The sequence below is a fragment of the Medicago truncatula genome, chromosome 2 (genome assembly GCF_003473485.1).
Source record: "Medicago truncatula cultivar Jemalong A17 chromosome 2, MtrunA17r5.0-ANR, whole genome shotgun sequence".
In the NCBI taxonomy this organism is placed as follows: Eukaryota; Viridiplantae; Streptophyta; class Magnoliopsida; order Fabales; family Fabaceae; genus Medicago; species Medicago truncatula.
Window position 1 is genome coordinate 31,342,135 of NC_053043.1, and position 13,638 is coordinate 31,355,772.

Genomic DNA, 13,638 nt, shown 5'->3' on the forward strand with positions numbered 1-13,638 from the left:
CTTTGACCTTCAAAATATATGGGATCTGACAAATGTGCAATTTTAAACTGGTTGTTTGCCAACATCACGGTTTGTGACTCTTCTTTTTTCTTTTTTTTGGAAATGTTAATCGGTGTCTCCGAACACTAGTTAAGAATATGAAAAAGGAAATTATAAAAATAATTAATGCAATGAAATTGTGTAATTAATTTATAATAAAGTCAAAAATAATTTCCCTTTATGATAATAATTCCCTTTTATGGTATACTTAATCAGTATCTGAGAGCACAGGTTAGCGAGACCCTTCTTTTTTTACTAAAGTCAAGTCAGTGACTCTTCTTAAACAATGTAGTGGTACATAATTTGATTTCATACATTTATAGTATAAATTTGTTTACACTGCCAATTATAACCGTACAATCATAGCTACTTCTAAAATCAATTGGTTATGATTTGATTAAGGCGTAAAACTTCTTACACACAAAGTGTATCACAATAAACCCTTATATTAAAAGTGGACCATAAAAATCTAAATAGAGCATTATACTCCAATAATAAAGATGAAGAAGAGTGAAAAAATTATGAGATTTTATGCAGTACACTTAAACGATGCTTATGCTGAATCATGGCGTTAGAGAATGCAAGAGCATCACATCAGGGTTTTGTATGCGTGGCAAGCTAGTGTTGTCCAAGTGACGACATGTAAATGGTTAATCATCAAGATCTACCCCATGTGGTGACGTTACTGTCGGAAAGAAGATTCCACCATCCCAAATTTCACAATTGTTTCTCTTTTACAATTGCCTATTCAATATGTGGTGAATATGTTTATTGGTTTACAATTGCCACATTAACATCTAAAATGTCAAGTAATTAGAACATGTTGAGTGTTTACTAGGAGTTACCACAAAATGTAAAAATTTAAAAATGTTAGGACCAAATGCATCATATCAAAAATACAGGAACTAAATTAAAATGAAGAGTAACTCTTTTTTACCATGTCATATCAAGGTGAGGTGGATTTCTATTGGCCAACACACCACTTAACCGAAAAACACAATACAAAGAAGAAAACAACATAGAACTAACAGAGCAAGTGAATATATATCCAAAAAGAAACAGATCAAGTGATCCATGAGCATAAACACTGGCTATGCTTTCCTGTTAAACAAAAAATCAAGAAAAGCAGTGTGCCATGGGGCAATGTTGTTACAACTTACAAGCCTTAGCCCAAATGAAAAACATTGTTACATTTACCTAGGAACTGACTACAAGCTAAAGCTGACCAATAAATTTGCAGTATAAATTATAAATAGAAGAAACACATGCTTTAACAATAAATAATAATATACAGGGGAAAGAAGAACGAACTATGAATCTGAAAATCACTTCTTAGAACGTTTTTTCGGTCGCTTATCCTTGCCACCACTTGCACTACTTTCCCTTCCACGCTTTGTACTAGCTACGGTCTCTGCTGCTTTTTTTGGAGGTCTTCCAACGTTCCTCTTCGAGTTGCTCTCAATATTCTTGTTCCTCTTATCTCCTGAACCAGACCCTCCTCCATCGTTATACCTTGAAGCTCTTTCTTTCCCTTTCTCCCCTTTTCCATTGTTCACCACTTTCTTCTGCTCTTTTGTATTAGTACCACCTCCACCACCACCCTTACTGCTTCCACTACTTCCTCCACCACCACCACTACCACTCCTCAGCACCTCCACCGATTCATTTTTCTTTATTCTATTCAAGAAACCAGCAGCACCGTTGTTCTTCTTCTTGTCTGACACCCCCTCTGCTTTGTTCTTCAATTTTGGGGTCTCGGCCGGTTTATTTGCCGAGGACCCTGTTCTAGGAGTGGAGTTAGAGGGTGGTTTCTTATTGCTGGCGTTGCTGCTGAGGTTCTTGTTACTTCTTCTGCTTCTAGCTCCAGTGACAGGCTTTTCCTTGGCCTTAGGAGGCTCCTCTTCATCTGTCTCCGAATAACTTGGTTTTAAGGTTGGTTTCACATCAGAGGAAGGCCTTTCCTTCTTGTCATTGATGATGGGTTTGTGATCACCCTTGTGGCTAAAGGTGGTGGTAGAAGGTTTGACTGGGATTGAACTACGTTTGCGGCAAACTAATATAGGAGGTTTGTGCTTGGAGAGAGAGTCTGGTCTGGATAGTGGTGTGTTTGGAGGGAGTGAATCGCTCTTCTGGGTGATAGTGTTGGATTGTGCTTGGCCGAAGGTTTTCATCTCATCAAGGATGAGGCGGCGCAGCTGCTGCGCAGCCCGCAATTCAGGCGAACCACGAGAGAAAAACACGGTGGCATTGCTGAAGAGGGTGACGAGGTCGAGGAAGAATGTGTTTGTCCCTGAGGAATAGTGACCCTCTTGGACCCTCAGCTGTATGGTTTCCAAGTCCACATGCCGTTTCACAGTGTTTTTGTATCTGTCCAAATCCTGTTGTCACAACAGACAAAAGCAAATCTGTTTGCTAAATATTCATAATTCCATGAATGTAACTATTACGAAAAATATAGTCGCTATCACACATTAATCATTAACTAAAATGTCCACCTCATAATAAAGAGTGGATATTATCTGACAAATAAAATAAAAAGGCAAATGTTATAAAACTTTTACAACATTAAAATTTCAGCGTGAGAGAATCTTTTTTATATCCTGAATATACATCGCACGTTACGAAATTAAATAAATTGCATTGAGTGGGAATAGGTCACACTGGTTTAGCCAGGTCACACCTAGTTGGGACCAAACTTTATTTTTATATAAAGAATACTAAGACTTAAAAGACTTAAAAGTCTTTTATCTAATATTATTGCATCCCCTGAAATTGTAAGTTTCATCAATTACCCCCCTGAAATTAACAAAACCTCAATTACCCCCCTGAAATTTCACAACGTTAGTCAATTTACCCCCTCCGTCAAATTTTTCTGTTAGTGAACATGACGTTTTGCAAATACCCCCTGAAGTTTTGCACTTATGTGCAAAATGCCCCCCAAACTTAAAAATTTATATTATTTTTTTCTTAAAAACAAACAATTAATAGTTAAATATTAAAGCTAACTATTAATTTTGGAGTTTGGAAAAACTACATACATATATACATCAAAATAGGGAAAAATGTGTATTTTTAAAGTGACAATAATAGTTATTTCTAATAGACAAATTATTATTTTTAAAGGTTTATAAACAAATTAATAATCATATTTAAATTTATATTTTCTCCTTCACCATCTTAGTCTTTTAACTCCTCAAACTCCTTCAACAATTTACTCAAACCATTTAAACTACACAACCCCCAATATTAATCCACAAATCATCCCATTATTGTCACTTTAAAAAATACATATTTTTGGAGCCTATTTTGATGTATATATGCATGTAGTTTTCCAAAATTCCAAAATTAATAGTTAGTTTTAATATTTAACTGTTAATTGTTTGTTTTTAAAAAAAAAATAATATAAATTTTTAAGTTTGGGGGGCATTTTGCACATAAGTGCAAAACTTCAGGGGGGTATTTGCAAAACGTCATGTTCACTAACAGAAAAATTTGACGGAGGGGGTAAATTGACTAACGTTGTGAAATTTCAGGGGGGTAATTGAAGTTTTGTTAATTTCAGAAGGGTAATTGATGAAACTTACAATTTCAGGGGGGAAATTGATTATTTACTCCACCTAGTTGGGACCAAACTTTATTTTTATATAAAGAATGCTAAGACTTAAAAGTCTTTTATCTAATATTATTGCATTCTCATATCTAAATACAAATTCTTTGATTAAATTAGAAGAGAGTAAAAAAACATATTCTCCGATAATGAAAATATACTACTACCATTATTTGGTTACCTTTTGTGATTGATTTCAGGGATCAATTATACTTTGGATATATCCTATCCTATTTACCATGCCAAAAAAGGAACACATCTAAAACGTCGCTTTTTGTAGTTTAAACGAGAAAGGACGTGCAAAGGAATGAGCTCAAAAAAGATAGTGCCCATTTTCAATTCCACTATCGTTCTTTTTTTTTTTTAAATGAAATTTGAGCATTAACCTAACATTTCAATTTTTTAAATGGAAAATGTTAAGTAAAATTAAAAATATGGTGGTAATTTAGTAGTTTTTTGGAAGTGAAAAATAGTCTAAAAACATTGAATGACAAGCCGTACATTTCCCAATTATTTTAATTCAAAGAAATAACTTTTACATAATTACCGGTTACTGATCCTTCACATAGCACAAGTCTCGCCTTACTAAAAAGAGAAAGTTTATAAAGAGGGTCCCATCCCCACATCCAAAGTTGTAGAAGATAATTTATATATTTTTTTTTTAAGACTCGTAATTTTTTCGACAATAAAAACAGTCTCTATACACGACCAAACAAAAGGTGATATTTCACATTTTTTTGGTTTCCAATCTTTACTCTTTTTTTTTTCTTTTTTTTTATCCTTTCCCATTTCTCTAAATATCGAAAAAAGTGTTAAGTATGTTCTCCCCTTTCCAAATCTATCTATCTAAACAAAGGGTTATACAAAAATTTGGTGATATCCACCCCAAAAATAATATATGCTCCCTGTCCCTTGATAATTGTCAAATTTGAAGGAAAAATGTTTCAAAAAGCGTGTGAATTTTGAATTTTAATGTAATTTTAGTTTCTATTAATTTAGCAAAATTGTGTTATATACATTTTTATTTATGAAATTTCTCTTTATTATGTGTGAAATAATAATTTAATATGACAAATTTTACGGGACAAAAGGAGTAACAAATTTCCCTCGGAAAAAAAAAAGGGAGCAACAAATATATTTTTTGGACAATAAGTAACAAATAAATCTACTTTCAAAAGTAGTAGGCGTTCAACTTTAAAGACACAATTGGATGATTACGACTTATGACCAAAAAATAAGTCACCACCTTATTAAAGGGTAGTACTGATTTTTTGGCTGGTTCAACAAGCATGTAACCATAAAATACTGGTCATTAGGATTATTTTGGGTCTTTTTCGTAATTTTTTTTTAATATTTGGGTCTAATTTTAAAAAAAAAAAAATTATATTGGTTCTATTGTCAAAAATATATTATTTTGAATTTATTGTAAAAAATATACTATTTTGGGCGTAGCCCAATAATAAACTAGCTATTGGACTAAATATCAGCCTGAAATCATCTTTAGGCACGTTGCATGGAGATGCACCCAATCTGGGTTCAGAAGATGCACGTGTTCAGCTAAAGTATAATTTTTCTCATTTTATTTCCCAAAATTAGGAAGAAAAAAATTTTAAACATTTTTCTTCCAAGAACAATAATGTAAATATGCATAACATTTGCAATCAACACATTCTTTATTCTCTTTTATTAATTGAAATTCATGAATCCGATCAAATATTGAATCTCATTTAATTTTGATAGAACTCATGAATTCATGAATTAAACCAATAAAGTATAGTGTTTTTTTTTTGTCCCGTGAGCATATTTCACATAGTAAGACAATGCATTATTATATGCAAGGGTCGGGGTCGAAACCCGGACACCCACCCCACTTATTCACCTTATGAAGTGAATTCTAGCCACTAAACTACCCGAGGGCACAACTTTGAAAAACATGATAATTTAACTTTTAAAAAATTGACTGCACAACTTTTGTCCTTCAGGGCACAAGTTATCACTTGCCTAAAAAATATAATGTTGTTGTTATACAGGAGAAAATATTAAAATCCCTTTATTAAAGAGTTTTTCTTTTTTTTTGAAAGAAACCACTTCATTAAAGAGTATTATTAACACTCCTCTTATAATATACTCCCTCTGATCATATAAAAAGTATGCTTAAATTTTGTGAATTGCGACTAACAAGTTAAGGTAAAATATAAATTATTTGTCGATGTAAATTTTTTTATTATATGTTATCAATAAGTTAATTTCTAAAAATATCTTCCAAATATCAATGTGATAAGATCTGAATTAATGTCTTGTGTAAAACACTTTTACGTGACAGTACATTATACATCAATTCAATTATACTCTTATTAATAATGCATTAAAAAATATATTCTAATGTATAATATGAAGTAATAATAAATATTAGAAAAAGATATTTCTTTTTAATAGTTTAGAAGAGGATATTTATGAAGAAAAAAAATTGGGAGGATATTAATGAACTTATTGACACATACTATTGTAACAAAAAAAAAAATATACTATATATTATATGGTAAAAATAAAACTTGTTGAGATAGCTAAGGATTGCTAGTGATATCAACCGTGAATACATAGGACTACAAAAACAACAGGGAGCAATCAACAGAAACAAACACAGAACACGATATAAGGCTATCAAATATACAACTCTCGTTGGACCCATATAATCTTTTTTTGGACCCATATGAAGTTGAGACAGATGCGGTATATTTTTAGAGAATAAACTTGCTCATTTTTGTAAAATAAAAAATAATAATTAAATGCCTATAGATATTTAAAATTTTATTTTTAATCCTTAAAAAATAAAGTTATATTAAATAATTTTGTTTTATAACAATTAAAAACAAAATTTTGAATATTTATAAGAACTAAAAATATATTTTGTCCACAAAAATTGATAAGTTTTTACAATTCAAATTCAATAGTCCTCAAACTTCGTACGCATAAAAAATCTATCTATCTCAACAGAAAAGATAGTGGTCCCTTTTTGTTAAGATCGTATGCAATTCTCACTTGTAAATATTTTATGATTTTTTATAATTTTAAATTCTAAGTAACACAATTAGTAGTAATTAAAAGAATAGAATGGTTAGCACTTAGCACACACAGTTAATAGAAATATTACGACGTGAATAGTAAAACTAAATTTTCTTTCAAATATTTGAAAGACCCTGAAATACCGATTTTATCCACACAAAAAGTATGCAATGAAAATTTAGAGTACCTGGTTTTTTTCAAGACGGCGCTCAAACAATGAAAATTTTTGATGTCTTTTGATCATCTCCAACACGCCAAACAACGGTTCTGATTTCACCACCGCCACGTCCTCATTCTCCATCTTTGCGTCTTCACCGGAAACCTCCTTCCTCCGCCGCTGTGTCCTCCTCGTCTTCGACAAACTCGACGAACTCTGCACCTCACTGCTCTCCCTCGTCCCTCCCCCCTCCGAACGAGTCACCGAGTCATCCTCCACCTTCCTTTCCTCACTCGGAGGCACCGACTCACACGTAACAGCTTTAGCCTCGTTGTTATCATAGCTTCCGTTATTCGATTCTTCCTCAACCGATTTTCTTTTCCTCCCGGTTTGATCCGGTTCGTTTAAACCGGATTTAACTTGAACCGAACCGGAACCATGACCTGGACCAGAACCTAATTTTACATCAACCTCACCGGTTTTCAATGCATCAAACCTCGAACCGGTTGAGTTTGACTCATTAACAGATTGATTATCCCGGTCCGATTCTTCACCCGCTGCTGGTAACAACTTATCAGTATTAGTTGTGCTTTCATCGAGCCGCCGAATAGCCGGTACCGGTTCATCTATATCTCCACCGGTTTTTTCATTCTCCGGCAACCGTCCCTCGCCGGAAACCGCCAGATCTGGTTCTGTTTCTACTTTTTCCTCATTTTCTTTGGCTTTCTCGTCTTCTAATTTTTTCACCTGCAACTGCAACGACCTTGACAAAGAAATAAAAACTTTAAATTAGATCTAAAAAATAATAATAATAAACTAAATTAAAACATTCGAAATTTCTAGAGAGAGAAAACAATATATATTTAGAGAGAGAGACAGAGATATACAGAATGGAGACGTCGCTGAGTTGGACATCACGACGGAGCTCAGCAACACGTTGTTTACGGAGTTTATCAAGCCATGGAACGTGATCGGAATCTTCAGCCGTGACGGCGGAGACATCGCCGTTCTGTTGTGGCGGCGGGACGTCGTCTTTGAATCGGCGGTTTAGATCGTGAAATTTTTGTTCGCAGTGGTGTGCGGTGGCGAGGAGGGAAGTGCGGTTGGTACGTGACTGAACCTCCATGGCGATGGTGTCCCAGTCTTTGAAGCCATGGCGGTCGACGGCGGAGGCTAGTAAAAGCTCTTCCCACGTGCCCCAACCCTGTAGGTCTTGGTTTGGGTTTTTGTTTTGGTTTTGGTGGTTTTCCATATCATTCATATGAGAAAAATAAAAATAAATAGTTTTTATTTAACCATAAACTGCTTCTCCTATATGTACCCTTTCTTGCTTGCCTCCTTTTCTCACACCTCTTCAAATCTAAATCCAATCTTTTTGTTTTATTTTATATATTTTTCAAAAAAATAAAAACGTAACATTAGGGTTTTTAAATTTATTGGGTTGGTTATTTATTATATATTAAAATAAATCTAACATGTTGTAATTATTTGGTCGTGTTTGAGTTTGGTTTGGGGAAAATCTGAAGAGTTCATGGGTGGAAGGGTTTTGAACTTTAGGTTGGGTTGGGTTGGGTGGGAAGAGTGGTGTTTGTGTTTGTGTTTGTGTTGTGAAGTTGGTGTGATTTATGTGTTGTGAAGTTGTTAATATAGTAACAGTGTGCACTTAACGTCTTTGCTGCTTTGTTACACGGACCTGGTACTCGAGGCACATTACGTTGAAGTCTTGAATTACTCACGCGCAACTGAGTTAAGGGTTTTGATTTATCTTGTGAGATACGGACCGCAAAATTTGATTTGTAATTTCCCATATTCGTCCCTTAAGGTTTTATATATGTAGATATTGGACTGTGTTCTTTAATTGGGTTTGAATTCTGCTCTTTACTCAATCAAAAATATTCATTTTCCAACTGAAATGACTATAATATCCCTGCATGAATTAACTCACGTGTTGCGTAAGTTAATTCATGCAGCTTAAGTTAAGTCACAGAGATTTAACTCTAGCATGAGTTAATTTACGCAGCAGTATTTTTGAAATTTCAGTTGGAAATGAGCAAAATGTGTTGGGTAAATAGCACAATTCATCGGATTTATTTTGGTTTTTTGAGTGACAGTGCTGCTCTGTGGCCCAATTGAGATATGTGGCAGAGGATGTAAAGTCATATGACAAAGTCCCATTTGTAGCAGTATTGGTGCAAACTAAACAACATGTTATGAAAGATTTTTGAATATTGATAAAAAGAAACATATTAACATAATAATAAGTATAATAACATTTGTAATTTTCAAAAATAAAGTAAACAATATATTGAACGTCAAAAATAAAATAAAAAGTAACCAATATTTAATCAAGTCTTTAATTAAACTTTCTCGTACTATTTTACTTCAACATTTTGATTCAGAAAATCTCATTGAATTTTAGTGTTGAAATTCATATTTCACTTTGTTTTGAGTTAGCAGCAAATAATCCCCAAAAACTTAGTTATTTTTAGATAGTAGTTCCTTTCGATTGTATCTTATATAAATTTCAAATCATTTGTGTAAGTTACTTCTAACTCTAATCTATCATATAAATGTTCCTAAACATTGCTTCTAAACTTTTTTAAACTTATCAACGTAACTTAGTTAAGTTATACCCAAAAGAATAACAGTCGGATAAATAAAAATATTGTATCACAACTTACTAATATATTTTACAGAGGCGAACCCACACATTTCAATATTAGTCTTGAATATTGTTATCCTTTGGAAATCAATTAACTTAATATTCCATTTAAATTAAGTTTGATTTTACCGACATGTGTATCTCATACACACGTCTATTAAAAAACATGACATTTATATTCGTATAAATATTTAATTAATAATTCAATGTTTTTTATTGTCATACTATCAAAGAATACAATAATTAATAATCAATAACAATGAAAATATTATTTTATAATGTGCCATAAAGATAAACAAAAAATATGGGAAAATTATTTTTACAAAAGAAGCACTTTTGAAAATATGTAATTTTCTTAAAAGTAGTTGCATGCCTCGTAATAAATATTAATTTCATGTATAATTTATAAGTCACAAACATTTTGTAACTTTTTCAAAGTTATGTTATTCATGATTCAATCAAATATAATTGAATAAATTTAGAAGTAAAAATATGTATCATTTAAAAATAGTCGTGTGTTTATTTATTATTTTCTCAGTGAAAATATATTTCTCGTGGTTTGTTAAGTAACACTGATAAATTGTTCTCCCATAATTTTTTACATTATTGATAAGTAAGTTTCATTTGTTTATTTGTTAATTTTTCCTTAAAAAAATGTATTTGTTAATGTTTTTTTATTATAATTTATTTGTATTAATAATTTTATATACTAAATATTGAACTAATTGTTATTCATTGGATTGGCTACAAAGAAAAACTCATAGGAAAGTAGTTTCATTGTATCAAAGAGGCTCAAGGTGAGATAAAAGCGTATGCACATCATAAAACTTATTTTTAGTAAACGTAATTTGTTGAGGATTGGAAGAAAAAAATGTGATTTTTATTCTAAAGAGTTTAGAGATTCTTTTTAGAGATTTGACATTCAAATAATTTAGAGATTATATTTCTTAGAGATTTTTTTAAAAATGCTGAATCAATTTTGTGTTTGTTTATCATAATAAAAATCACTTCTCTAAACATTATAAATTAATTTGTTTGAATACAACTATATAAAAGAGTTTTTTTTTTTTACAAAATTTCCCCCATCATTCGATTATTCTTGAAACACCACTCTTAACAACTTTCATTTGAAGATATTATTAGATTTTATTTCTGTAGATTCTGGTTTTTTGTTTAAACCGTAATAAAACATACAATACCTTTTTTTTTTAACAAGAAAACATACAATACCTATAGTGATTTTTTTCCTTAAAAAGTTCATAACAAATGGCTTCATACAAAAAACAAAAAAGGGTTCGGCTAACCGATGTCCCCGGGACACTGGTTAAGCATACCATAAAAGGGAATTATTATCATAAAAGAAAATTGTTTTTGACTTTATTATAAAATAATTACACAATTTCAATGCATTAACTATATAATTTCCTTTTTCATATTCTTAACTAGTGTCTTGGGGCACCGGTTAGCATTTTCCTTTCAAAAATTATAAAAAATAAGAATATAATCTATGTTTTTTTTGTTACAATCTAATTTAGGTTTTTACATTGCAATAAAAATCACTTTTTTAGAAAATTAATTTAGTTTGGTTGAATACAACTATTTACAGTGATTTTTTCTTTCCCCTTAAAAAAAGAGATATTTTTTTTTTTTTAAGTAGCCTAATGGCTAGAGAACTTCACCTTGAAGATGAATAAGTGGGGTGTCCAGGGTTCGAACCCTAACCCCTGCATATATATGCATTATCCCTCACCAAGTGAGCTAAGCTCACTTGGACAAAAAAGAGATTCTTTATTACACAAGCATCTTATTATCTTTTGACACTTATTTTCTCTCACCTCTAAAGACCATTTTATGTTGCAAAAGACACTAAAGAATGGAGCATATAATTGTATTTTCCTTGATAATTAACTTTCATATTTTCTCTCTCGGATTTTTTCTTCTTCTCATATTTAGAGGATAAAATGATTCCTATAACGAGAAAAAAATACAATTTTGCTTCTAATTTTTTTTTTTTTTTTTATAAAATCTCTAATATTTAATATCAAAATCACTTTTATTTTAATTCATAATAAACGGCCCTTATAAAACTGTTATAAATTTATTTATTTTAAACCACTTCCTTAAAAAAATCACTTTAAAGAAAATTTGATGCGTTTGTTATAGTTTTAAAAAAACAGAATCTACAAAATTCTAAAAACACGGAACTCATTAGCATTATCTTTATCACTAAAGATATATTTGTTATTTGTAATATTTTGACATATTTTTATTTTAATAATAATATTTAATAACAATTATTTAAAAATTTTAAGGTTTTATTATAATTGACTGTTTTTATTTCTCAATTCAAATAAATTTACAAATATAACTTGCGTTTTGACTCACACTTAGCACGGGGAACAACACTCTCTTTTTAATACTCTCTTCTCTTTAACATTCACTCTCTGATTAGATGAAATGAATATAGGTCTCACACTTTGAAAATGGATCTCACTTAAAGTGGAGGAGTTTACATTAATTTCACTAAATGATAGAGTAAGTATTGAAGAGAATATTAAAAAGAGTGTTGATAACATTCTTGAATGAGCTTTTTTGAACTTTTTTGAAGTTGTGGATGTAAAACCCAAATGGTGAATTTAATGCTCGTTTCATTTGTGGTTCCATTCCATGCTATATTATACTTTATCTATTCCAAAACAAATTATTTATCTACATAATCCAACTCTAATAAAACCGTTCTTAACACTGAATTGGTTGGGCCTACCGGATGGTCCAGTTTCAATTCAAGAAAAGTTTGAATACATCATGTATGTATGGATGAAGGTTACATGACATCACAGCCAATGGACTTTCACCTTGTCCACCTGAAGTGTATGTAAACGTCTCTCATGTTATATTGTTGTATCTGTATCAATTCATTTTATTTTCATCAGAAATATCATCTAGGTATGATAGAAAATGCTTTGGTTGATCCATATAATCGACCTTATAAACCAAATAAAGTGTTTTTCAAAGATATGGAAATTTTTGGTTAAGATCATTGGTTAACATCTTGACCTTATCTAACAATCGGGGAATGAGAGTTATTACATTATTAAAATTAGAGGGACTTCTTCCTATGTTATTTAAATCTCTGATTTTTCTAAATATAATTTTTTATGCCTATTTACTAAATACGAATATTTTCGCTTGCTAGATTTATTGTACACAATTTGTTTCTTGAAGTGGTGAAAAGCTTGCCTAAAAAAAAAAAAGTGGTGAAAAGCTAGTTTTTTTTTATGATTAATAAGTTTATTATAATTTTTAATCCATTTAACATGATTATTAAGCTTAGATTTGAATGAATTTGTATGTCAATCTGTGTACATTTTGTGATACAAATGTGAAGAAAACATGGCATATTTTTAGTATAGAATGCTACAAAGACTTGTGTAGGGAGATGCTGCGAAATAATTTGTCATCATTGGAGACTATATTAACATTGGCAACTTTTTTTTTGTTGTTAAAGCTTGTAAAAAATAAAAAATATCATCGAAAATAATCCAAATTGAATATCAATTTAATACAAACTAAGTAAATTGGATAGGATTAAAATCAAAACAATTAGACGATTTTCTCGGTAAAGTCTATCCGATCAAATCCACACCACCAAATCTAGCTCAAGTCATTTGATGCACGCGAGATATTGAGGTCTCGCAAATCATATTGTGTCACCAAAATTGGACAGAGTATCATATAGTTAACACAATTCATTTGACCGTTTTCGCTCAGTGTATGAATAATGCATAATATATGTAAAATATGTGGTTCAAACCTCGGTCACAAAAAAAAATTCACTTGACCTAAAAAAAATAAAATAGTTAACACAATTCAATTCAAATATGTGGTTATGTATTTTCCTATAAAAAAAATAATGTGGTTAAAGCATTTAAATATTTTAGTTAATAATTACTACTACTCCCTCCCACGACGACTGATCGTTATACCTTGAAAGAAAATTTGAATGGTATATACTCTACGAGGGATGAATATTTTTGGTTTAACATATTTGACTTTGTTGGTAATTTATTAGACAACATATCGTGGACTTGGTTGTGGTACATCCCTGCC

At 31.1% G+C, this 13,638-nt stretch overlaps 1 protein-coding gene across 1 annotated transcript; it reads right to left on the reverse strand.

The window, feature by feature from the left end:
• Positions 1-1,058: 1,058 nt before the first annotated feature.
• On the reverse strand, positions 1,059-8,585 carry LOC11419562 (uncharacterized). The gene is made up of 3 exons (XM_003595733.4): positions 7,754-8,585; positions 6,897-7,629; positions 1,059-2,417 (listed from the first exon to the last, which is right to left on the reverse strand). The coding sequence occupies exons 1-3, from the start codon at positions 8,125-8,127 to the stop codon at positions 1,365-1,367; spliced, it is 2,160 nt and encodes a 719-aa protein (XP_003595781.1). The 5' UTR covers positions 8,128-8,585; the 3' UTR covers positions 1,059-1,364.
• Between the last annotated feature and the right edge of the window lie 5,053 nt (positions 8,586-13,638).

Bases quoted from the DNA above. Each gene is read 5' to 3' on its own strand.
- LOC11419562 (XM_003595733.4), bottom strand. From the start codon at position 8,127: ATGAATGATATGGAAAACCACCAAAACCAAAACAAAAACCCAAACCAA. The intron at 7,630-7,753 runs GTATATCTCTGT...TTCTTTGTCAAG, and splicing joins CTCAGCGACGTCTCCATTCT to GTCGTTGCAGTTGCAGGTGA. The intron at 2,418-6,896 runs GTACTCTAAATT...TTGTGACAACAG, and splicing joins GCCGTCTTGAAAAAAACCAG to GATTTGGACAGATACAAAAA.